This window comes from Ips typographus, linkage group LG16, assembly GCF_016097725.1.
Source record: "Ips typographus isolate SLU linkage group LG16, UJ_Ityp_2.0, whole genome shotgun sequence".
NCBI classification, from domain to species: Eukaryota; Metazoa; Arthropoda; class Insecta; order Coleoptera; family Curculionidae; genus Ips; species Ips typographus.
The window spans coordinates 860,318-886,144 of NC_138437.1; the positions used below are offsets into that span (position 1 = coordinate 860,318).

A 25,827-nucleotide genomic window follows, 5' to 3' on the forward strand; every position below is an offset into this window, starting at 1 on the left:
TTTGCCAAATTGTAAAAGCAATTTGGTGAAAGGCCCAAAAGTGTCCAAAAGACACTGCTCGAACCCAACAGTGGTTGAAAGCTTTGAACTGGAATGATTTTACTCCAACACAATACTCAGTGTTAAGTACAATATGCTTTCTCATTCAGTAAACTTATTGCCTCTTACATACATAGGTATGTGAGTTACATTTTGAGGCCGCCTGCATTTTGAGAGCAACAAAGGTTTACTCTGAAGAAACAGGACAGCTTTTAGAAGTTCCATTGGCACATTTACATTTTAAAAGAAAGGTCTTCAAGGATTTCCAAATTTTCTTTGATTGAGCAGTTTTCACACTAGTTTGTTGTACTTTCCAGGACAAAGGGTTCTAAACAAACTTGCTTTGGCTGGACTTTATTGGGTATAAAGCCATATCTATACATATCTGGATCAGGAATGAAGCGTTCTTTGATTTTTCACTCACAACTTGCAATCAACTACACGAAAAAATAAATCGTCGATTTCGGCTAAGATACATAAAATAATACTCAATTTTACAGCATAATTAGACATTTTATTATTAAAAATATTAATAATAAATAAGATTTCTATATTTACGAATTTAGTATTAGTTTCCTATATAAATTAAAAGAAGCGTAAAAATTATAAAATGGACATCAAAATTGACAACTTGATTGATAAAATTCGCTTACTTTATAAAGACTAGTATATAATATATACGTCTATAGCTACACACTTCCACATCCGCTCACTCACTTACTATAGCTTTAACCTTACCTAAAATACACTCAACGATAATTACGCCATATATAAACATTATACATAAATAGTTTTGCATAATAATAAGTTCATATTTTATATCTATACATAAATCACACAATGAATATAAGAATTCTTGATATTCAAAACACTTTTTAAATGCCAAATACAGTAGGTATTACAAAAGTGCTTGCTTATATAATTCTGCGGTAATTTTGTGCCATTAAACCCAAAAAAAAACGCGCATAGTATCATATAGTTCAAATTAAATTTGTTGAAGAAAATCACAAGGCACGCAGTGCAGAAAAGATATAGAAAAATATCGAAATAAGTTACTTAATTCGGGCTAATTAAAATATATCACAAGATTAGTTAAATAAGTGCGAAAGCTAATAAATGCTGCAAATCAATACGAAAAACGTATTAGAAACTAATGTTTAAGTTAAAATTCTGTAGTTGTAGACAGAGTGTATTATACCTATTCTTTCTAAAACGCTCTATTATTTTTAACTCATCTCTATATAAAACTATCTATTTCTCGGTTGATTCATTGTTGAGAAAATCAAAGTAGCATGATTAAGTGATGTAAACGTTTTTCAGACTCTGATAATGAAAAGTATAGTTAATTTACCAGTCCGAAATGGCTTTTCCCGTTCTCGCATAACTTTCGGATTTGCCTCCCACGGGAAACTGTCACGCACGCACGGGAAAAACCGATTTTAGGTACTGGTAAAGAAATATACTATTATTTTTAAATTTTTGACACATTTGATGCATAGAAATAAACCCAGATCTGCGTCCGATGTCAAATTGCACGTTTTCCAGTGAAAAGATTAATGATACATAATTAATGACGAAAAACAATTTCATATAACTGTTCTTAGAAGAATTTGCAGAGCGTTTTCCGTCCAATAGTGGCAGAGTAAACCACTAAACCCTTAACCCTTCACTGATGCCGTGCACATCATTACCAACAGACCTGACAGCTTTACATACAACTTGAAACTGACAGAAACCAGTTCTGCCATTTGGTAATGGTAGGATGGTGACAGATGTACTGCGACCTGATTAGATCTACTGTACCCCATCTTCTTCTGCTATCTCAAGGTTTCCTTGTTCATAGCAGCCCCTCAAGATTTAGTTCCTTGAGGAATTTCAGGATCTTGAGTGGGTCTGTTCGAGGTATTTCTTCCACAGCCAGCTGGTATAATCCCAGTGTGTAGTCTTCAGCAAGATGTGGTGGGGTGTTGCTGGTTCTTCTTCGCAGAACCTGGAGGTACAATTCTCTTCTAGGCCTAGCTTCCTTAGGTGTTCTCTGTAATTTTGCTGAGGTCAATCAGTGTCTTCGATCTTGCTCGGTTAAAATTTCCGAGGAGATTTTGGCCTGCCTCAGTCCTTCTTCAGCTTTATTAAGTTCTTCCTGAACATATGCTTTTCCTTTAGGCCGCAGAATGGTTCTGGCCCGATCAGTGGCGCTTTAATTATCTTTAAACAACTTTCTTAACGACACACACAACAGTAATTTTTTAGTAAATTGTTAATATATAATATACCGTCACATAGCTCCTATTATAGTAGTTTATTTACACACTCAGTAACCACTTAGCACACAAATTATTATAAAAACAGCATTTTAGTCATACCAGTCAACGTTCTAGCCAACTGCGCCAGAATAAATTTCTTCTGAAATCTAGAAAGTCTGGTAGACAGAAAAAATACAGAGTGAAAAGGACACACTTTACTGCCCTAAACGTGATACCACTGATTTCCCAAACGCTACCCACAACCAAACGCAAAAAATGAACAAATTTGACTATTATTGACATTCGAGAAAACGAATAACTTAACGGGGAAGAACGTGATGAAATCTTTCCTAAACAACACAATGAATATCCAGATCATCCCTCTAAAGACCCTTAGACATCCATTTGACTATACATTTTCCTATGTAGGTATATACAGGGATAATATCCATTTTCCTATGTATATACTGCATAAAGTATATAAAGTTTGGAAACTGGAAATACCACAAGTGAAACATGTTTCAGATATACACGGTGTTGAAAGTTAAAATTTTAATTAGTTTTTGTCATTATTTCCAAAATACCTGGGGTAGAAACAAAATCAGCAGGAACACTTAGTTTTACATCAATTATGTATTTTTGTCCAATTTCACTCACATTCCGTTTTCGAGAAAAATAGAAAAATTAAAAATGGAAAGAAAGTCAAACAGAAGTTAACTAACTACTAACTTAGAAAAAGAATTATTAAAACTTCGTGGGCAGCGATTTGTACTCTGCCAAAAATCTTCACGCAAACCAATAGGTTTTTATAAAGCACATCTTTCATTCTAGACCAAATAGAGAAATCAAGAGGATTGATGTCAGGACTTCTCGGTGACCAAGCAATAACGCCTCCACGTCCAAACCATCGATTTGGAAAAACTGTAAAAGTACACACGCACCGCTTGAGAAAAATGTGGTAGATCTCCGTCTTGCATAAACCACATGTCTCTTCTTCCAGCAATTCTGCTAAAATATGTTGATATACAATAATAACACCGCACCAAACATTTACTTTAAATTCACATTGAAAGTGCCTTGTTTTCCCAGAGTCCCAGAGATGGTTATTTTTTCAGCTAAAAACTCCTCGGCGAGTAAACGTCGCCTCATTTGTAAATAAAATCTCCAAAAATGTAGGATGGTTGGTTAGCTGGTCTTCTCCTCATCTTGAACTGAGGAGAAGAATTATCAAAACGTAGGATGAGAATATTTAGAAGACGAGTACTTATACCTGAATTTTCTGTCACTCTAACAAAAAGTTTCTCTTCATGGTCACGAATAGTTTATTTTGGAAGTCTATTGTAGTTTTTGGGACGGAAAGCTCTGGTTTCTCCTAAGCGATTGTAAAGATTTCTAAATAGCTTGTGGTTTGGCTGTCTTCGATTGGGATACACTTCGGAGCTGTAAAAGCTGTATGTACGGCCATTGAAATGTTCCTGGCAAAAATACATATCATGTCTCTCATTTCTTGGTTTGAGAACTCGTTGTGACGCCGCAATTTTAAAATTGTATCACAGTTAATTACTAACGAAATGATTAAAATGAAAAACACACTCTACAAAAGTATCAACATTCGGATTAGGCATGTCTGGGTCAATCGCCATATCTATTCTCTTTGATTTGTCGTTGTAGTATATCCAGTTCCACATTATTTTTGAATCACACTGTATATAGTCCAACCCACAATTAAAACAAAGGCCTTACAATTGGATGGAAGTCTTAATTCAAGACAGCCGCTCCGATTTACAATCCTTTAATCAATGGAACAGCTACAAAAGCGTTTCTGAAACTCAAGCCGCTGCTCTGTGCCAAGCAACTTAATATTTATCTGGGGGAAAGATTCACCAAGTGCTCTATATGTATGGTCTGTTCTGTTGTACCTACTCTTGCGTGGACACTTCAGGCTTTACAGGAAAATGCTCAAAATTCCCTGGACGATCCAAACTACTAACGAGAATGTACTCATTAGAATAGGGCATGATAGAGCGCTGTTAACCATCATCAAGCGGCGCAAATTGGAGTACTTGAGACGTGTAATGCGAGATGGTCTCCTTCGGCTTATTCTGAATGGCAAGATCGAGTGGCAAAATGGATAGGCCGCAAAAAGCTATCCTGGCTTCGAAATTTCCGACAATCGACAGAACTAAATGCTGAGGAACTTCTCCACGGAGCTCAAGATATAGATAGAGAGAAGAGAGACAAAGAAATTGTCAATATGAGAGAGAACGCTTGAGAAAGCGTAGACATTGTAAGAAGAAGAATCAATGAAACCTTTCATCAAAATTCAGCCAAACTCAAATACACCAATCGGAGAATGACAACGGAATATAATATATATAATAAAAAATCTGTCCTGTTACTCTTTTGTAAGAGAATAGCCAAAATATTCAAGCAAACGCTTTGGAAAGTACTACTCAGAAAACGATATGTGGTTGAGAAAAGGTCCTGAAGTTGCCTCTGCATCTTTTCCTGGGAGACAGAATGCCAACTATCTCTTCATCTTTTGGGTAGTCTCCCGGGAGGGCTTGAGCCGAGCGGGTTGTTTTTTAGGTCGATTTTCGGTAGCTTGTTCTTATCCATCCGTCTTACTGGTTGTACCGTCATGTGTGAAAAAACAGGGTTGGTTAAAGTAGTAGTAGTCCTGGATGATTCTTTATTTTATAAGAGTAAGTAAAACCTGCAGTTACAAGCACTAGGTACTTATCCGGCGCGCCCAAAGGGCTAGTTTGACCTGACAATGCTAAGGGTCTAGTCGGCCACTACAAGTTATAACGAAAGAACCCTCCTCCGGAGAAAGTAGCTAGCAGCCAGTGTCACTACAAGTTGTCAGCTGCTAGCTGCTTACAACTTGTCTTGTCTTTTGCTGGGAATGCAGCCTCAGATAGATGGGTCAAGCAAGACTACTGCTTTTTACCTTCCCATCGCTATAGGTGTGGAAGACCGCTACAGGTCCAGAAATTTTCCCTTTCGGGAAGTTCCCAGAGTTGCATCGGCGTCCTCTGTCCTGGGAAAATGATGCCCCCGCTGACGGACGGGCTCTCCATGTCCTCCATTTCGCCTTTCTTCATCAGCTCGTTTATCTCCGGTGGGCCTGGCAAATTATATAGGATGTGCAAACAGCCGGCTTTCGTCCGTCTGTTTTTACATCCTAAGGTTTTTGGGGAGTTAGGGTCTGGTCAGTGGGGGATAGTTTTTCCCCTTTTACGTAGGCAAAGCGGGGGAAAGTATAAAGGATAACTGCGGAAAGGTTCTACCCAGATTTTTTTTTTCTTGGATGGTTGGTCCTGATGATCTTAGATGTGCTTTGGTGCACCTTTTATATTCGTACCTGACCTCAATCCTTCTGATTATGTGTACGCTAGCAATTTATACCACTGCTTTTTACGTTGCCTGTCCCATCCTACAGCACCCTGCATTCAGCATTGTTCTCTGACATCTATGTCTCTTTTTGTTTTTCCCACTACTGTTCTCATTTCGGTCACTCTTAGTATGTGTTTCGTCTTGTTGGTGTCTTCGAGAACTTCTGCGCGTTGTATGTCATCAAGTTTTGCATCTTCCTATTTTGCGTTCGTTACGCATATACGTGTTTGACCAAACTATATCTCGTAAATATCCTGATAGTGCGGATGGTTTGTTAATCTGGTTCCTTAGCTCTTTGGCTGGGTCGTGGGTGCTTGATATATATGCTACATGCTTGATCACCTGTTCTATGGGGTCGTCATTTCCCTTACATCTTTTGGTTTTGTTGATAGAGATTGTTCATATTAAGTTGGCGGCTTACTTGTTCTGCAACATTCTTAATTTGAGTTTCCACTTTGTGCTTGAGAACTCGTGAATAGTTTCATTGTTGTTATTAGGTTGAACAGTTTTCATTATTGTATTTAGGATAATATCTATAGAAATAAAAGAACTGAAATTACTGTTATAATAAAATTATTCTAAAGTGAAAGTACTGTCTACTGTCTGGCGCTGACACGACCCAGATAGTAGACTGATGTTTACTGGACATGTCCATTATCAAAAACAAGTTTTCCTGTCTATAGACTAATGGTAACATTCGTTAATTTGGACAATTGGCCATTAACGCCAAGATACTACTATATAAGTTTATTTCTAGTATTTCACAGTTATGACAGCATTTAAGTCATTAATTTGCATTTTTTACGACTGACAAAAAAAACACTTTAAAAAGATATCACGTGTTCATCAAAATGTTTTAGTATTCATCGCAGCTCTAATAATTGTAGATTTTACCACTTTACTGCCTTTAAAGGTTGTTGTCAATATCAAACAAGCAGATTTTCAAGAAAGCGTCAATTGAACGTCCAGAAAAAAGTGTTTAGTAAAATTTTTATAACGAAAATTAATTTAGTCGCATTCTGACAGTACATTAAAATACGCTCCAGTAAAAACGAACTTCTCTAAATAACTGGAAAACTATCATGTTGACCTAAAAACTGACTTTTGATCTAAAAATTGAATACGCCACTGTCAAGTTTTAATCCTAGTTTAATCAAAATAATATTTTCACAATTTTCTTAAAAAAATTAAATTTATGAGAACATTTTTTGTTCTCATTATCAAACATTCAGTTATTCGGTGTGCGCCAGTTCAAATTATCAACAGGATTAATCAATTTTCTTTTTATACATTGTGCTCTTGACAAACAAAAAAACTTCAACAATTCAATTTGAAGCTACAGTTTTCTCTCAAAAACCAGATAATATTACGTCAATCACAAAAAAGCAAACAGCGCATAAAATCTAAATGTCTGTACTCTTTTTGTTTTGTTTAAAATACATATTTATATCTAGGTTAAAATGTTAAATTCATGCGCAAACTACAAATCAAAAGTACAAAAAGTAACAAAAATTTAGAATATCAATGTTAATAACTTGTTTTTGTATAAATTTTGTGGACGGTTACACCTATCAGAAAGCAAATTAATTACATTAAGTGCCTTTTGACAGGGATATTCGAAAATGGGCCAACACGTAAATATGTATGAAGGAAAACATGTTTTTATTAAACCGAATTCACACGAATGGTGTATTTGACCAACAACTGATTGAAAACAACAATTAGTGTTATGAACTAGTAAATTGACATAAATTTAATGCTAATTAACTGTGTAGGTACAGGGTGTTTCACAATAAATGAACAAAAACAAACATGGATTGTTTTGCGGAAATCACAATTATGTGTCGCTGCTGGCCGTTTGTGATATCCATGTATGTTTTGTCCTATCCAGGTTACACCCCTATAGGTTTCACCATGAGTATGTCATACAGATGGAGTTACATGCTTGATGAAGCCAAAAAGCAGAAAAACGTAGCGCCAGGTTATCATCCTTGTTCCATTCTTTAGTTTAGTTATTCTTTCATAAGCATCTCACTATATTTGGTTATCTCTCTCTGGTCCATTTCTCTTAGAAGGGATTAGGGACTATGATGCTCCTGTAGCAGTATTTATGGTATTTTGCCGCTCCGTTCTATTCTGGGACATGTTTACAGTTTGATGAAGGATTAGATCTTTCGTTTGGACCACCCATCTCTTGGGTGACTTTCCGCGCCGACGCTTTCCGTCTGCTTTTCCTTCGATTATTAGTAGTTGCAGTGAATCTGTTCTTCTTGCAGTGTGGCCGATGTATGTTAGAAAGCTTCGGTTAATTTTTTTTGACCGATTTAATTCTTGAAGAACAGACTCATTTGTGCGTCCAGGGTATACGCAGCAGCCGTCTATATGCCCACATTTCGAATACCTCTATCCGCCTGGTATCGCTTTTCTTCATTGTCCAGATTTCTGCTCCCTAAGTGGCAATCGGGAATACAAGTGAATTCAACAATCTTAATTTGGTGTTTTTAGTGATGGCTGTGTCTCTCCAGATATTGCTTAACTTAGTTAAGGCAGTTTGAGCTAGTGCAATTATTCTTTTTATTTCACCGCTGTTTTCAATGAGAGATCCCAAATACAGGTATTTATTAACCACTCTAAATCCAGCCATGTTTTTTACGTGGGGTTGGTTGTTATTTTGCCGGTCTACAATCATGACTGTAGTTTTATTGGGATTTAATTTCAATCCAGACTCTGCACTAGTTTCCTGTAGACGATGCATAATAAATTCCATTTCTTCTACACTAGATGTTATAATTAGTGTCATCGGCATATCTCAGATTGTTAACTTTCCTTCCCCCCACAGATATACCACCTTGCCAGTTATCGAGCACGTGACGTATTATGTATTCGATGTATATTTGGTTATACAATAGTAAAATACATCTGTTTCAAGTTTCAATATTTCTGATACTGCTGACACGATATACGATTATGTTCATCATCTTTTTCTGCTTGAATAGTATCTTTTTTCGATCCTTACGAATCTTTCAAACGCATCCAATAATCCAAAATTATCAAATGAAAGTAAAATACGATGTTAAAGTTACAGATTGGCATAATAAATTTAATGAAATTAAAAGTATAAATACTGAAAATTGGCTTTTTTGAAAATCATCATTCTACAGACTGAAAAGTTAAAATAACAAAAACTAGTAGGTATTAGGGTTGTTAGTTTGGAAATTTCAAATTAAAACAATCAGAAGTTTTATGAAAAATTTCTAAATTTCGGAAATACCTGAATTTTATGAAATATCTGAAATTTCAATAAAAAGTCAATGAAATCTAATAAATTTCAAAAATTGTATGCTTTATGAAAGTCTTTTGATATGTCATGTCATAATGCTCAACTTCAAACTTCTGATTAGCATAAAATAAAAAAGATTCTAACCTCAAAACAAGTATTTGAATTTTATTAATTTGATTCTCAATCTCAAATTCTCCGGTCAAAGAAAAAAGAATTAAAATTGCCATAAGTCATTCATTTCTAATTGCAATAATGCTTCTTATTCAGATGGCATCCGAAATTTCATGAAATTTTATGACTACTTTGATGAAATTTCAACTCAGATGTATACATACCCCTAGTAGGTATACATGATAGTTCTCAAATTACTAAAAGTGTGACACTGTATATGTTGTCTGACATACAATTTTAGTTTATTCTTACTTTTTAATATGATAAAAGTTATTTATTTTGCTGTACTTTTTTTACTTACTTCACTTCTCACGCGATTACATCTACAGCGCACCCGCAGATTTTGAGCTAGGCCAGTACCTACTTTGCGTCGTCTGAATTTTCTTTTATCTTCAACCACAAAAAGATTTTTGACAGTGACTTTACTTTTTTTATAGTACTATGGAAATAATATTGATTGTTGATTTTTGTTGTCATATTTTCCGTTGCAATTGTTATTTCTTCAATTTCTTTTTCTGAAAAAAATTTATGATTCTCTAGAAATCATGTGCAAAGTTAGTGACATCTGTACTTAACTCTATAGGTTCCTACAGTACCCAAATCTGAAAAAAAACATATTTAATCGTTTTGTGATATTGTGTCCCTTCAATGGGATTGCAAAATGACTGAAATACGATGTTAATCATTGTTTGCCAAATACACCAAAAGTGCGAGCCCGGAATTTATGAAACGTTTTTCATAAAAGCTGCTTTAAAAAACAATATCAAAAAGCATGCCTTGCGATTTATGACAATACAAATTTAACATTCCACTTTCGACTATTTTGCGAATCATTAAAATATTCTCACAAAATAATTTGGTAAATATATAGACCTTTAAGAGCGCAAAAAGACGTTGGGCCCAGTTTCGTAGTGTTGAACAATATTGTAATTAGGCTCCTGTAGAAAAACAACAATTTCGTTAAAAATAAATGCATTCAGTTTTTTATATTCCAGGTACGTACATCAATGTATTAAACAAATTCGTTGATAAAGTACTATACGTAGTAGATAAATGCAATTAATAAATTTCGGATTAAGCAAACACAAGTACACACATGCTTGCCAAAATACCTCCTATAATAACTTTCTTCAAAAGGAGGAAAATACAACTTTATAGCTTTTAATAGTAAAACTAGTATTAGGTACATTATTCACACAAAATAAAGAATACATTATCAACATATACAGAAATGCTACGTTCAGTTTTTTTTACAAATTATTACATTAAAGGAAGTAAGTGTAGTTGGGAAAAGATACAGCAATTAAACAATTACTGCTGTGATGTTACAGTTTGGACAGTCAAAAAATCACTTCAGTATTTCAGTATTTGAATTGGTAAAATGTTTACTTGAATGATAAGTTTCGATAACATCTTTCCGATCGATGTTTTCTATCACTAAACAAAAGTAATTGATGTTACAGTTTTTTCAGAAGTTGACCTACTTTAAAGTAATTCAATGCTTTCAGAATAATTGACATTCCTTCAGAGTAAACTTCTTTGTTTTAACCGAAAGAAATACGGTTTACTTTTGTTCTAATTAACTTATGTTTATTATATTTGTAAGTATCAATTATAGGGGACAAGTCCTGTAAGTCCCTAAAAAACAAGTTCAACTTTTTTTTTGACAGAATTCAGCAACACAAATCTAAAGGGAAAATTATAAAATCTTAGAGAAACATTTTGTCCTTAAGGCCCTCAAAAGGGAGATATTTGCTTAAGAATACAGGGTGTTTTAAATTAAGTGCGCACCATTGCCAACTTTTCTATTATTGGAAATAGAAAATTGTTTAAATTAGCAAACTTGTGGCATTTTTTGCGCTCACTAAAAAGGCAAAAACGCATTAACGATTGAACATCGCGTTTTCGACTTATTTCAGAAAATGTTACTTTTTTAATTTTTTTTAGGTAGACCATAATTTTCTCAATAAAAAAGTTCCTATGAGCATAAGTCATAAAACTTGATCTAACCAAGGTACCAAATAAAGTTATAAAACGCATCTAATTTTTTTAAGAGTTAGAGCTACTATAAATAACTGAACAATAATAAACACAACACAAATTAACGTTTTTAAAGGTAATGTAAATGTTCAAAAATTCCTTTTTAGTGAGCGCAAAAAATGCCACAAGTTTGTTAATTTAAACAATTTTCTATTTTCAATAATAAAAAAAATTGCAATGGTGCGCACTTAATTTAAAACACCCTGTAATACACAAAAATTGTAGGAAAATCTAGGGAGGACATTTTGCCCTCAAAAGCGTCAGAAGAGAACTATTTTCAGTAGACTAAGACCAAGGACGGTAAACAGTACAGGAGTGCTTAATCCCATAAGCGCAATCTTGCCGGTATCGGCTCGGGCCGGTGACGATTTTTACGTCACCATGGGTCTCTCGCGTTTGCGCGATTGTTTTGCGCGATGCGCGATTGCAGTCGATCATTCACGAACATGATCTCATACATAGCATCTCGGGCGAATATTTAGCGTATTGTGCACCCGAAGGCCCACTGTGACGTCAGAATTCATTCGCCGCCGGGAAACAAAATCGGCCGATCGAGCAATCCTGTACTGTTTAATATCCTTGGACTAAGACAAGATTGCCCATAATTAATTATGTAGTACATTATTTAATTTCTTATGTAGTATCTAGTTAATCGATTCGTGAGTAGTTGAATCAATTCGAACAGTTCAACTACTTTCCAAAAGTAATTGGTAATTCACCTACTTTTTAAAATTATTTGCAATTGATAGAACATTTTAGAGTAGTTGGTTATTGTAATTCAACTACTTTTTTGAGTAATTGCGACAGCTCTGAATTATGCATTTTTCAAAGTTAATGTTATTGTGCTTTGAATTAAATTATACTAGAAACAAGTTCCATTTTATAGGGTGGTTTAAGTTACTTTCCGGCTCTTTCTCTTCTTTTCAAGTTACTATGCTTTTTTCTCATTTTGTATTGTTGGCAAAAATTAAGAAGAATGTGCTTAAAAAAGTATAAAGAATGTGTTTATAAACAGTTGCCAAAATAGACAAATTTGATGGTTTCAGTCATAATAGGGAACACTGGAGTACGTTAAACAGTACAGTGGTCTCTTTTAAATAATCTTTACCACTCTTATTATAATAGTGCTGCCACCTTTGAGTGAAATAACTAACGCGTTTATTACAAATGAACGAATGGGTCAATTTCTCAGAAACCTTGAGGGGTGTGTGGGAAAAAAGAAAAACATTTTTGTCAGTATTTTTACGGTATGTAATAATTGTTTTATCACAATTAGAATAAGCAATCAAATCATGATATTCTCCTAGAAAATAATATGAAATATTATTTATTTTTTGGATGGTGCCCATTTTACGGTGTTAGGGTTTGATTAAAAGTAAAAAAATCATAAAAAAGACTGTACCGGGTGTTCCACTAAGAGGCCATATCTCGAAAACCAGAAAAGATACAGCTTTGAAAAACAAAAATTGCATAACTATAATGTGAATAAGAGAAAACGCTGGAAATATTTTTTTAATTCTGACTCTTCCGCTAGGTAGCGCAAGTTACATAGCAAACGCAAAAAAGTAAATAATCGTGAAAATCTAAATGAATGTATTCTCTTTCTATCTAAACTATAAAAAAGGTACCATTTCATTTAAGACTTTTGAGATAATTGCAAAAAATTGCTACTCATTTAAAAAGCTCCCTCTAGCAGTTAGTTAGTTGACTAAAATAAATTGTGTTATATACCATTAAATAGAGCAAACTAATACCTTTCTAACGATATTCATTAAATAATAATTATCCGTTTTCAAGATATTTAAGGTTTTGTCTGACGAGATTTGCAGCGCCCTCAACGGAAAACACTCCGCAAACGTAAGCGTGTTATTTTAAACATATTTATTTAGATTTTCACAGTTATTTCACTTTTACGCGTTTTTTATGTAAGTTACGCCACTCAGCGGAAGGAAGAGTTAGAATTAAACAAATATTTCCAGCGTTTTCTCTTAGCCACATTAGTCAAACAATTTTTTTTCAAAGCTCTGTATCTTTTACAGTTTTTGAGATATGGCTGATGACTTCTGTTAGAGGGGCACCCGGTACATGTTAACTGACACTCCAGAAATAACTAGAATGGGAGAAGGGGGAATATTGAAAAATGGTAAAATCAATAAAAGAGTAATAATTGATTATGAAATTAGAGGAATGTTCAAAAATATTTATGTGATTATAGTAATAGTGACATAAACGTAGAAAAGAGTTAGTTGCTTTTAGTCATTAGCGATGTTACTTACAAGTGGTAGAGATTGAAACAACGTTTCATGAGATATTTTGGAAAATGTGAATTGTTTGGTTTTACCTTTTATTTGTATGTGACGTTAATATTATACCTTAAACAAAACTGATGTAATGATACATATACACAGCAATTTTGAAAGCTTTTTAAAGCGTCACTTTTTTATTCTGACGTTTTATTGGGGAACAACCATTTTTTTAAATGCGGTCTTTATTTTTTAATATCAGACTCTGAAAGCCCTTTTTATTCCGAATTCAATGATGTATTACTCTGTTTTTTGACCTTAATAAATAAATACCCTATAACGGATCTGAAAATTACCTAACACACTAATTTAGTGTTGAACTCAAATTTTACTAATAATTAATAAGTGCTCATATTTCACCGATTTAACTGACTTTAATTCATATTTTTCAAAAAGTTTCCATTTAGAGGGATTCTGGAATTCCACTTGTGTAGTTTTAAAGGAGCATTCTACATAAAAAAATAGCTAGTTACAGAGTAATTCAAATTTGACCCTCACCATTGGGATATCGGAAACTATAAGAGATACGAGAAAGGTTAAATTGGGGCAAAGTTGCGCAACATAAAGCTCAACCAAATGCCGTTTTAAAAATGTCGATTTTCCGAGTACTTCCGAAGATATTCGAAATAAACTGAAAATTAGATTTTTTGTTTTTATTTATTTCTAACCTCATTTGAAGAGTTATCTCAAAACTAAAAGCATATTTTCATTGCCACTTTTTCCCAACTATATCTTCGGAAGTACTCGAAAAATCAAAATTTTTAAAACTACATTTGGTTGAGCTTTAAATTGCGCCCCAATTTAAACTTCCTCGTATTTCTTACAGTTTCCGAAATCCCAATGGTCAAAATTTCGAAGTCCCGCGTTACGGAAATACAGGGTGTTAACCACAGTGTGTTTTGAATGGGAAAACTATTTTTCCTTATTGTTTCAAAATAGCTCAAGAAAATATTTCCAGAAATTAACTGTCATCGATAAAAAACATTTTTCTATACAAATCGTTGTTTACATTTTCCAGCGACGTCCGTACACAGGACCTAGATATTTTTAAAGAAAAAGTAGTTTGGTGGAAAAACTGTTTTTTTTTTTTCATAATATACAAATCAATTTTGGATTTCCCATTTACTTTAGCTCAAAAGAACTTTTTTTTTTGAGTAAAAAATAAAAGTTAATGTTTATGCATTTGGCAATAAATCCCCATAAACAGTGTTGTTAATCTGATATTCGGATGCAAATTGAAATTTGTGATTATGAGCATATTAAATACAGTAATAGAAAAAATATCAAATTAATTGAATAGGGAATCCAAAACTGATTTGTTTCCTATAAAAAATCCACTGCTGTACAATTTAATTTCTTAGTTATTTTTTATGTAAAATACACTGTTATCACAGAACACCCTGTATAAGTAAATATTTTCTTAATTTTTGTATGTCATACTGTGGCAACTGTTATTTCTTAAAATTTTTTTCCACAAAAATCTAATGATTCTCTGAAATCATTTCACTAGAACAGAAACAACTACCGAGTTCTATCTCTTCCAAAATAAACGAGCATTAGCAAGTAATCTCATATTACCCAAGAGTTATTAAAACAGTGAAAAGCACACTTTAATAATTACAGTTCTATTACTTTGATCGAAATTGATATTAAAACTTGAGTTTAGCATACTCATATGATATTTAACGCGTGTCTCCACTTTGCTCTGGAATATATAACTATTACGCCAGAGCCATATTAATCTTTGTGTAACGTTTCATAATAAATAACCACCACTTTAGAAAGCAATTTCAGGTAATTAATTTAGAACCTAGAAGTATTTGAATATTGTAACAAACTTAAGTACACTTTTAATATAATTTTTGCAGAAATAATATCAGAAGAATTTTTGCTTTTAAGTTTAAAATAAACCACCAAAGTCAAGCTGCTTGAAGAAAATGCTATTAATTACCGGTTTTCCATTTGTAATCAACCACCTATAACAACACAACAGCAATTATTTATCAACTGACAGAATTTTATAACATCAACGCGAAATCGGAACAAAATCAATGCAGTGCTATGAAGCACAGCACAAAATTGGGCACGATTAAACATTATAATTAGTGCTTCTTTTTATTAAGGCTAGACAACAGCCAATGACTAGGGTACACACACAGGGATGATACAATTTTCAGTATTTTCTGCCTATTCGCAGGTTACATACACGTCAATACGTATAGGTACAAAAGAACGACGGGTAATCCTCGCCTGTTCCAATTTTCATGCGTCTGTTTCTCCCCCTTTTAGCCTCAACCTAGCGAAATCCTCGAAGATTATGTCATCGTCGTGGTCTTGTAGATTATTCTCATCGCTATAACTCAATCCGTTTAACCTTTTACTATTTACTGGTTGATATAAACTTACGCGTCTAGTTGAATCAAATTAGCATCAACTGGCACGTCATGCTCTCCATCTCTGCTTACTCTCCTTGAAGGAGTTACGCTAGCGGGAATCACCTCTTCTTCCGGTTTAGGATGCATTAAAATGAATGGAAGCTCTGCTACCAAGTCCCTAAAATAAATATTATTTATAACAATAATGTTCATTAGGACATTAACAATGATTTACCCTCCTAGAGCTCCCAGACATAACTTAACTTTCACCTTGTATTGGACAATAATTCCAAGATTTTCTCGTTGTGACGGATCGGCCACTCTATAAATTGTTGTTAATTATTCACGGGCTTATTTATATTTGAATCAATAGACTACTATGAACTAAATTAAAGTCAGTCAGGCCTTATATATGCATGTAAAACCAACAAAAATCTTTTTCAAAATCTACATATAGTTGAACAATTTTTTTTCTGTTGTTCTGAGCCTACTACTATTAAAAAAATGCAATTTCCTCTAATTTTTGATATATCGGTCATGTAAATTTTTTTTTGTTAGTATATTATGGTATAAAGGTTTGGGTCATTTGAAGATAGGATTCAGTATAACTGATTAATTATTTTTCATATGGCATTCGCAGATGATCTGAGACCATACGCGCGGCTCCAAATCAAGTAAAAACTCTTCTGAATCAAATTATCAGTTTTTATATAGTAATATACAGTCATGTCATGTCATTCATATCCAAAAATAAGCCTAGTTTGCGATTCTTTTAAAGCACACAATGTTGTAAATATATTAAAGCATATAGCCGACTATTTAGGAAGAACAGAACCAAAATACCTAGATAACAGTGATAAAAGGCAGAACGTAATAGACACACACCCTCAGAGATTAAAATTGTCTGTTTAGAAACTTTTTTGTGATTTGTGCTCCTGGAATACCTAATATACAGGGTGATCCACCAGGAACTGCTGCGATCCATTATGGAAAAACCGTAAGGAGCATAATTCTGAAAATTTGGTGGTATACTGAAGTCGAAGGGGGAAGTTCATCTAAAATAGTTTGCTATTTAGCTATATGACTTGCTTCTTTTAAATGGAACACCCTGTATATTATTATATTTTTAGATTCTGCTAACGATTGCAAGTATGTTTCATGCCCTATATCTAACTGCAACGGTTTTCGAGATATTGACGTATGAAAAATGACATTTTCAGATTTTGGAGCGTTCTTGCTCCTAAGCAGAAGGAGTTAGAGCAAAATGGCTTGCATGTTTTTATCTTAACTTTTCCTAGTGTATGCATACTACAAAGTTTGACAGGTGTCAATTTTTTTACTCATAATTTTTTGACACCTGTCAAAATTTAAAAATGTTACCGGGTGATAGATCTCAACAAGTTAAGACAGGACCATGCAAACCGGTTTGCTCTTTCTATCTCAATAAGAGGTATGACGCTTCAAAGTGTGAAAACGTCTTTTTTCAAACGTCAATATCTCGAAAACATTTGCATATAGATATAGGTTATGATACATGAAAAATGCTTTAAATCTTTACGAGAAAAAAATATATACAGAGTGGTCAATTTAAAATACCACGAAAGTAAAAATATTTTAGATGTGGTGGCCTCAACGCAGTTACTACTAAAAAGATATCTTTTGTAGTTTTCAAAATATCGACCGCGGTAGTTCCCGGTGGGACAGCCTGTATACCCTCATTATATCATTGACACATTTGACATCTGCACGTGACGAAGTGTTGGTCAAAGTGGCAAGTAAAGCCCTCATGAACCTCTTCGTTTCTTACATGATCGACTCAAAATACCTTCAACATACGCCGGAGGATCCATATTTTGAAGGCCTCAATTTTGTTGTATATAATAATTGATGCTTAACGTCCACGTCTCAACACCTTACAGCAGAGCGGACTAGGCATAGCATTTTACCATCCTATATGTGAGTCCTGTCTGTAAGAAATTTTCAAAATCTGAGGAAGGTTGCTCTAGCCTGGCCGATCCTGCACTTGATCTCTTGGTCTGGATTCCATTCCTCGTTGATCATCCCAGGTATTTAAATTGTGTGAGCTGTTCTCTCCATCAATGTGAATTCGTGTGTGTGGAATATCGTTTCTATCAACTATAATAAATTTGGTTTTGCCGATGTTAATTTTTAAACTTTGGCTCCATACATTGACCCGACTTAGTAGATTTTGGAAATCATGTGTCATCCGCATACCGGATATTGTTAATCCATTTACTTGAATTCCGAACGGACTGTTTTAGACTGACTCAGAATCTCCGATTAGTCCGTTTTATCTATCTGTTCCATCCACTCCCAAATCTCTAAGGTATGTTATCAGGATATTGTGTTTAACATTGTCAAATGACTTTTCATAGTCGATGAAAAACATAATAGCATCTTTTCTTTGATCTTGGCAGTTTTGTACCAATGTCTGGAAATTGAATATCGCTTCTCTAGTTCCAAAACTGTTCTTAAATCCGAATTGACTAACTCCACTTACTTCCTCACATTTTTGGTAAAGTCTCCAGAAAGTGGCTCATTAAACTGACGAGACAATAATCTTTACACGAAGTTGCGTTGATCTATTTTGATAGTGTGATAAACGTAGTAAGTAAGTAAGTGTCCATTGAAGAGTATTACGATCATCTGCAGATTTTGTTCATTGATCAAGTGAAACGTTTCCAAGTAAATATCATCAGGTCCCGGAGCTCTGTTCTTTCTCATTAAATTGATGGCATGTATGACTTAGACTAGAGTAGTTCTCTACAGCTACTAAATTAATTCTTTCTTTGTTAAAAAAAAAACAATATGCGTTTATGAACATAATCCGTGCGTTACTCCTAAGCAATGACTTCATACTTTAGAACAAGTAAAAAATAATTAATATACCATATCACTTAGAATATTTTAGCTCTTTCAAAAGTTTCCCTCGTTAACTGAAGCAAAAAAATCACGTTTCGTGAATTCGCATTGAAAAAACTGAATGATCACGTATTAAAAACTGTATTTTTCAATAAGTGCTTAGCTTATCTCAATACAAGGCGTGCAATCATGGGAGCCAGTAGTTATAAAAAGACATACAAAGGCATTTAACAGTACATTTTCAGTCAACAAGTCAATACTCCTTATTCTAGAATTGCAGTACAGCAGGAAATTAAAACATGTGCCTTGTTGTCCTGTTTAGCCTAGCCTTCATGATATGGAATGCTGAAGCAAATGTGCGATTCGACATAGTAAACAAAGAACCAGGAGCAATATGGGTGGGTATCCAGGGCAATCCAGGACACCCCCATCTAAATGGTGGTGGATTCATCTTAAAAAAAGGACAAACCGTAAGTTCTAGTTATACCGTAACCATAAAATAATAACTGCATCGTGATTAGGTTAGGGTATCAGCTCCGGATAACTGGGCAGGAAGATTCTGGCCACGATCATGGTGCGATAACAACTCCAAACATTGCCTCACTGGTGACTGTGGTAATAAGTTACAATGTAATGGAGCTGGAGGTAATCCTCCTGCTACTTTACTGGAAATAACTTTAAAAGGATCTGGCGGCCAAGACTATTACGATATCTCGTTAGTGGATGGTTTCAACATTAGAGCATTTGTAAGATTTTAAATTGTAACAACAATTTAGTGCAGAAGTTTGTTTTGCCAGATTGAACCAGTAGGAGCTAGATCAAATGGAAAATACAGTTGTACCAGAGCCGGTTGTCTGGCCAACGTCAACCGTAATTGTCCCAATGAACTTCGAAGAAATCATAATGGACAAGTTATTGCTTGCCAATCCGCTTGTCTAAAATTCAATACAGATCAGTACTGCTGCAGAAGTAAGTTATCTTGTTACCAAGTGATGATTGAATAATCATAATGTTTGGAATATTCTAGATAATTTCGGTACCCCCCAAACATGCAAAAGTTCTACATGGCCAGTAAACTATCCAAAGTATTTCAAAGACAAATGTCCAGATGCATATAGCTATGCCTACGACGACCATAAAAGTACATTCACCTGCAAATCTTCTCACTATAGAATACAGTTTGGAGCCTAAACCCCAGTGGTTTTACCGACAATTTGTATTAATGGATTATGATAAATAAAATTGAGTCATTGAAATTTTGAAAAACCAGAACCACCACTTTCTAATTTTTTAGATAAAAAACGAGTTCTATCATATTTCTAAGGTACAGGCTACGCCACGAACAACGACGTGAATCAAAAAATAAAATTGAAAAATTTGGTTGAAAAACAGAAAAGGCAGCATCATCCTATGGCGTTTTAAAATGACAAATAATTTGTTCAGAATATTAGATAAGTCGACGAATCAAACATATTTTTTTTCATTTGTTGGGATTTTTGTCTTTGCACCATAATGGTTGAAACTTTTTAAATTTTCTAGTCCTAGTTTTACTTAATTTACCTGGTTGTTCCTACACAAGATCACTAACATAAAGCCTGGACTTGATACCTGAAAACCTTCTGACCTCTCGGTGGCAAGTCTACCACCGCCTGCAGAGAATCTAGAAATACTGGAAAATCCAGTTCATGTTTAAAATGAACAAGTAATATGCTGTGCACAGAACCTATTCTCTCAAGGTTGAGAAAGATATTGTTGAGAGTTGTGTTGCCATTTAGTTTTAGAGTGATGTCAAATAAACTTCTTTTTATTTTTGCTATTTCATCAGTGCATTTAATAAACTACCAGAACATGACATATAGAAAAATCTAGTAACATTATTGATCTTTTTGCCTATTACTAGGCTTCCTAGACAATTCACTGAGAGATATATGTCCACCAGTTATTAACACCGTATAAACAGAACCTGTCAAACCCTAAAAATCACGCGGAATATTTTGAGGCTGATGGCCGAACCTATAGCACCTTTGCAGCAAGTGCATAAGAATTTTGCCGGACTAATCAACGAACTTTTCTACCTAATAATTGTAAAAACTTTTTCCAAATTTTTAGAGACCCAGGTCCCGTCATCGCATGTCAATAATTACTTTCACAGTGCTCATTTGTCCCGATTTCCTAACCTAACCTACTGGTCTCCGACAACGGCACCCACTTCCCAGTTGTAGTTTCTAGAAAGAAAGAGCTAACAGAAACTGGAATCAAGCATACATTTGGAAAACATCTTGTTTATCAGCACCTAATGGCAAGGAGGCGGCTGAAATGTTCTTTTGACGTATGCCAAAAACCATCTTTGGTTTACTGCTGAGTTCGAGACGAAGAATAGTCTCAGTTTAATCGCCACAATGGAGCCGAAGACCGATCCTTCCAAGTAGGACACTTTAATCTACTTTTGGTGTATTCGCAATCAACTATCAAAGATGTTAAGGAAATTCCTCAGAAAATCCCCTATAATGTCAGAAAAGTCAGTCCATCGGAGTCCCGAGATTCCATGAATTAGGGAAAATAACTTGAGCTGAGTAGGATTCCGGCTGACATACGCACGCAAATAACGGTACCTTGCTGGAGATGAGATCAAAATACAGATTAATAGCCAGTAGAAGCTTGTGCAGAGCTCGAACGAAGTCTTCGACCTTCTCAGTGCCACCGACTATCATCCAAACGTTATTGCTACTAAATGAGGGATGCTTGTTTATGCCAATTTCACCAGAGTATCACTCAAAAAGCGGCAAAGCAATTATTGCATTTCAGGAACAAGCTGTACTTTTTCTTTTAGTAAAGCATTTTTTGATTATACTTTATAACGCAAACTCGGCTTATCTTTCGATGTAGAAGAAGTTAGTTAAAGTTCCGCTGTCAAAACCCGGACACTCTCTATGACAGCTGAACATATTTAATGACCTTTTCAATATTATAATTCGGTCGGTCAAACGGCACTGTAGCGGGAAATTAATTTCAGCACAAGGCCCTCTCTACAGTAAAATTAAAGCTGTGTTTGTTGTCAATCACTTGTTAAACTTAACAGATCCATTCAAAGTTCCAAAGCGTTTTAGTTTTTCTTCAAAAGTTATTCATTAACTTGTAATCTGCTTTTGACATTTATTTACTATACTATCTTCTGTATACAACAATCAGTTTAGTGCACTGTTGATAGTTATACAGGGTGACCCAAACTTAAGTATCATAACTCTATGTTGAAATAATATTTTTTTTTTAAATACTATTATTGGCAACTAAAGAAAAGTCTACATGTAATTGTCCAATTTGACATGGGATCCAAAATTTCACAATGTACAGAATTTTAAGTCATTTTTAACTAAAAAAAAAAACAAACTTTAACTATTAGAAGTTTGAACTAAATAATTTTTAGCATAATTAATTGTCATTTTTACGTTTATTTAAAAAAATCATACTTTTAAACTTAGAGCAAAATGTCTTTATTGATTCAACATGCATTTTTTGGCAACTAAGCAAAAATCAGTGATTGTTACTTCCAGTAGTCAGATTTTAATTTGTTCTTTGCACACGTTACCAAATGATAAGATCACAAATTAAAAAAAATCCAATTCCAACATATCATTATTGCTAAATCTACAGTGAACCAAAACTTCTAATATTCAAAAGAAAAACGACACAAGTTATTAAAAAAAACTAGAAATACTGCTACAAAACAAATTGTAAAAAAAAAACAGGAAACAATATGGAATATGGGGCTTGGTTACTAAGTCTGCTTCATCTGTCTGTGAGTAATTAATTGGTTACTGACTGTTTTTACTTATAGATTCAATGTAGATGCAGCACTTTTTTATTAAGTCACTAAGAAATAGCAATAATAACACATTGGACTTTATTTACTAATATTATAGAAACACCATGTTAATAGGCGAGAGTATATAAAATAAACTAATAATTTTTTTTAACTAAAAAGATTTATAAAAAGACAAAACTACAAAAAATATTTCTTCTTAAGGCCTGCTGACTTTCATTTTGGAGAGTTTTTTACTGTAAAATTTTAACTTTTCTTCAGTATTTCATTAGCAATAATCACTCTCTAACCTAAATGTGTATAAATAACTAAGTAACTGAGGAGTAAAATATAGTATAATAAAATAGCTACATGCAAAGATTTAAAAATGATGATATTTTATGGAATGCCACACAATTTCAGCCAATCGCATTAATTACGAAAGCATGTTTATATGGCAGTTAATTGCTTGTGAATGAGCTTAAAACAGTTTCATAAAAATAAAAAACTTACAAAGTGCTGGATGCAAGATTAGTGTCTTCGTGTTTTAGCTGACCGTCTAAGGCTAAGCCCCATTTATCCTTATTGTTGGCCAACAACGGAGTCAAGGTGAACACTTTGCTGAGTGTGAAGCCGGGGCCAATAGGGCAACCCTCTCTACGCACAAGTTGAAAAAAAAACACACGAAAAAAACACACTTTAGTAATACTTCAAATCTATCACTAGCTAAGTTCGACGTTTAGCTGTTTTATGAGCTAAACTTCGAGGAAATTGCATGCAATGCCCACACGGGGTTACCAAAGTCTAGCAAAACAAAAATGCAATCGGGAGGCTAAAAAACCGGCAAAGCCGAGCCGCAACTCACATTGTTGAAGACGCTAGATTGGTATCTTCGTGCTTTAGTTGCCCATCTAAGGCCAAACCTCTTTTATCCTTATTGTTGGCCAATAAGGGCCGTACGGTGAACACTTTATTCGAAGTGTAACCTTGAGGTAATGGACAACCTGTACTAAAATTACAACTTTCAAATTCTCACCATCTTTCATAATCCTCAAACGATGCCCATTATTTTTAACTTAAGAAAATTCATATAGTTTGACTTTACAGTCAATTTTTTAATCAAAACAAGTAAGAAGTAAAGTAAGCACCCATTTCAAAATGCTCTTAAAATTATAGCAGTAATAAGTTATGAGCAGTGATTCGAATTTTATTATTACTTAAAAGTATACCTATAAACTGCTTATAATTCAATAAAAAGTATAAAAAGAACAAAACTTACTCGCTCTCTGTTTCCGCAACGGTGCATTTGTATTGAGCAGTAGAAAATAAGCAAATGTCGGCAAATTGTCGGACTGAAACTTTAATCTTCTTCACTGAGCGATTGGAATTGTTCGCTATATGTACGTTGACAGCTATATTTTCCCCGTGATGGTATAGTTCTTTATCTAATGAAGCTTCCAAATACAGTTTATTGGGGCTCATCATAAACTCCTTGCTCACTTCCACTGAAGGCTGCTCTCCTTGCTTACTAGGCGCGTACATAATTTTACGAATCGCCAATCTAGAATAAATTAGAAAAAAACCTATCATGTGTAATAGTAAAGATTAATAGTTGTTGCGCAACATCTGGTGACATCTGTACTCAACTCTATGAATTAGAACGTACAAATGGCGTTCCCAAATCAAGGAACAGCCCCATTAATACGGCGAAACCGGTCAGGGGATTGGAAATGATAAACAAAAAAACAAAACCTCACTATTTTTAATTTAGACAGTTAGACAGTGGGAGATATAAATTTGGTAAAGTGACAATGTGTGTGTGCGTAATCAACGGCCATAACTGAAACGTAATCAACGGTATTCTGAAAACTGAATTTCTTAATTGTACGTATTATTAGATATTTTGAGTATATAAAACCGCCTGAGAAAAATCGTACTAATATATGAGACTCGTAAAAAAATAATCAATCAACGACTGACATAAGATCCGACATACTGGTCTATTTTATAAAAACCTAGTATTATTATTAAAAGATACAGAAACTGGATCAATCATATCATTATTAGGTTGTACACCAGAAGTGTTCGAGCTTACAGAAGGGTCTTCATAATCTAGCAGATGTGTTGAAAAATGTCGTTCCCTTCCACTATTCTGATTACTATAAACACATAATTCTTCTCAACAAGAAGGAGAACATACAGGCTGTGACACGAAAAACGCACCATTTATTTAGGACAGAAGCAAAAATAATACGTGACGTCAGTCTCTGTTCAACTTCTTGTCAGGGGAAGGTTAGTAATTAATAATGTAGGCTCTAACATTAACAATCCCTCAAAAAGCAGCTAAAGCGGTCGCTGTTGCGGATAATCCTGGTGAGCTGAACATGTCAGTGGAACAGCTTAACAACGCCGTTATCGAAGCCTACCAGGACAACTGTCCACTAAAAGTCAAAGTCAACGACAGAGAAACTTCTTCATAAACAGTTCCCTGAGAAGCAAGAAAGAAAAGAAATCTTTTTTAACCGTGTTAAAACAACAGACGAATGGGACAATTATTGAAATGTTCTAACCAACTACAATAAACATATCAAGAAAGCTAAGAGAGATTCTTGAAGACAGTTTTGTGGAACCATAGACGACCTACCAGGTAATGCCAGAATTCATAGTCTTCTCTAGGGAGCCGATGCGGAGGCCAGACCTCGGCTTGGGACTACAGAATCACCCAAGAAGATTGGCTGACTTCCAAAAATATATAGTAAAATATTTAGACCTTATAAATTCTCAGGCACCCTCGATCCTGAACCACCGAGCGGGAAAGTCTACAGAACTAGCCTTGAACACCCTTGTAAGAGTAAAACCGACGACCTTGCTAAGCAGCGATCGGAGGAGGTCTTCACAGATACAGAACCATTAATCGGTCGGACTCAGGATGAAGTTAAGAGGGTCATCACGGAGTAATTCAACCAGTAACACTCAGATGTCTGGCTTAGAATGCCGGAAGTGGTCCATTCCAAGCAATTTATGAGGGGGCCCTCCAAGGCCAAGACTGACAAGCTCCGACTCAGCAGGCGACATTTAAAAGCAATGACGTAACTGTACACTGGTCACTGACATCGAAGGGCCCATACCTACAAAACAGGCTTGGCACAAGACGCTGAATACTGCTGGTGCATGGAAAACGAGTCCACAGGACTTAATATGTTGCTGTCTGGCTGAATTCAGCACTTTTGGAGAAAACGTACTTTGTCCAGAAGACCTTGTCTGCCCAGGAAGATTATCCGGTTATTGAGGACCC

At 34.6% G+C, this 25,827-nt stretch overlaps 2 protein-coding genes across 2 annotated transcripts in view; one reads left to right on the plus strand and one right to left on the minus strand.

The window, feature by feature from the left end:
- Positions 1 to 6,812: 6,812 nt before the first annotated feature.
- krz (beta-arrestin protein kurtz) overlaps positions 6,813 to 25,827 on the minus strand; it is an 83,204-nt gene continuing 64,189 nt past the window's right edge. The window contains exons 8-12 of the mRNA XM_081994373.1: positions 23,812 to 24,093; positions 23,046 to 23,189; positions 16,086 to 16,172; positions 15,882 to 16,028; positions 6,813 to 15,828 (exon numbers count right to left, since the gene is read on the minus strand). Coding sequence (XP_081850499.1) covers positions 15,738 to 15,828; positions 15,882 to 16,028; positions 16,086 to 16,172; positions 23,046 to 23,189; positions 23,812 to 24,093 — 751 coding nt within the window. The 3' untranslated portion in view covers positions 6,813 to 15,737. The remainder of the gene's footprint in view (positions 15,829 to 15,881; positions 16,029 to 16,085; positions 16,173 to 23,045; positions 23,190 to 23,811; positions 24,094 to 25,827) is intronic.
- Positions 19,033 to 20,005, plus strand: LOC145739056 (uncharacterized). Its single transcript, XM_081994374.1, has 4 exons — positions 19,033 to 19,203; positions 19,255 to 19,479; positions 19,531 to 19,702; positions 19,761 to 20,005. Exons 1-4 carry the CDS (start codon positions 19,033 to 19,035, stop codon positions 19,922 to 19,924), a joined length of 732 nt encoding a protein of 243 aa, XP_081850500.1. The 3' UTR covers positions 19,925 to 20,005.

Coding starts and splice junctions, on each gene's coding strand:
- LOC145739056 (XM_081994374.1), top strand. CDS start 19,033: ATGTGCCTTGTTGTCCTGTTTAGCCTAGCCTTCATGATATGGAATGCT. Junction 19,204..19,254: donor TCTTAAAAAAAGGACAAACC/GTAAGTTCTAGT, acceptor CATCGTGATTAG/GTTAGGGTATCAGCTCCGGA. Junction 19,703..19,760: donor AGATCAGTACTGCTGCAGAA/GTAAGTTATCTT, acceptor GGAATATTCTAG/ATAATTTCGGTACCCCCCAA.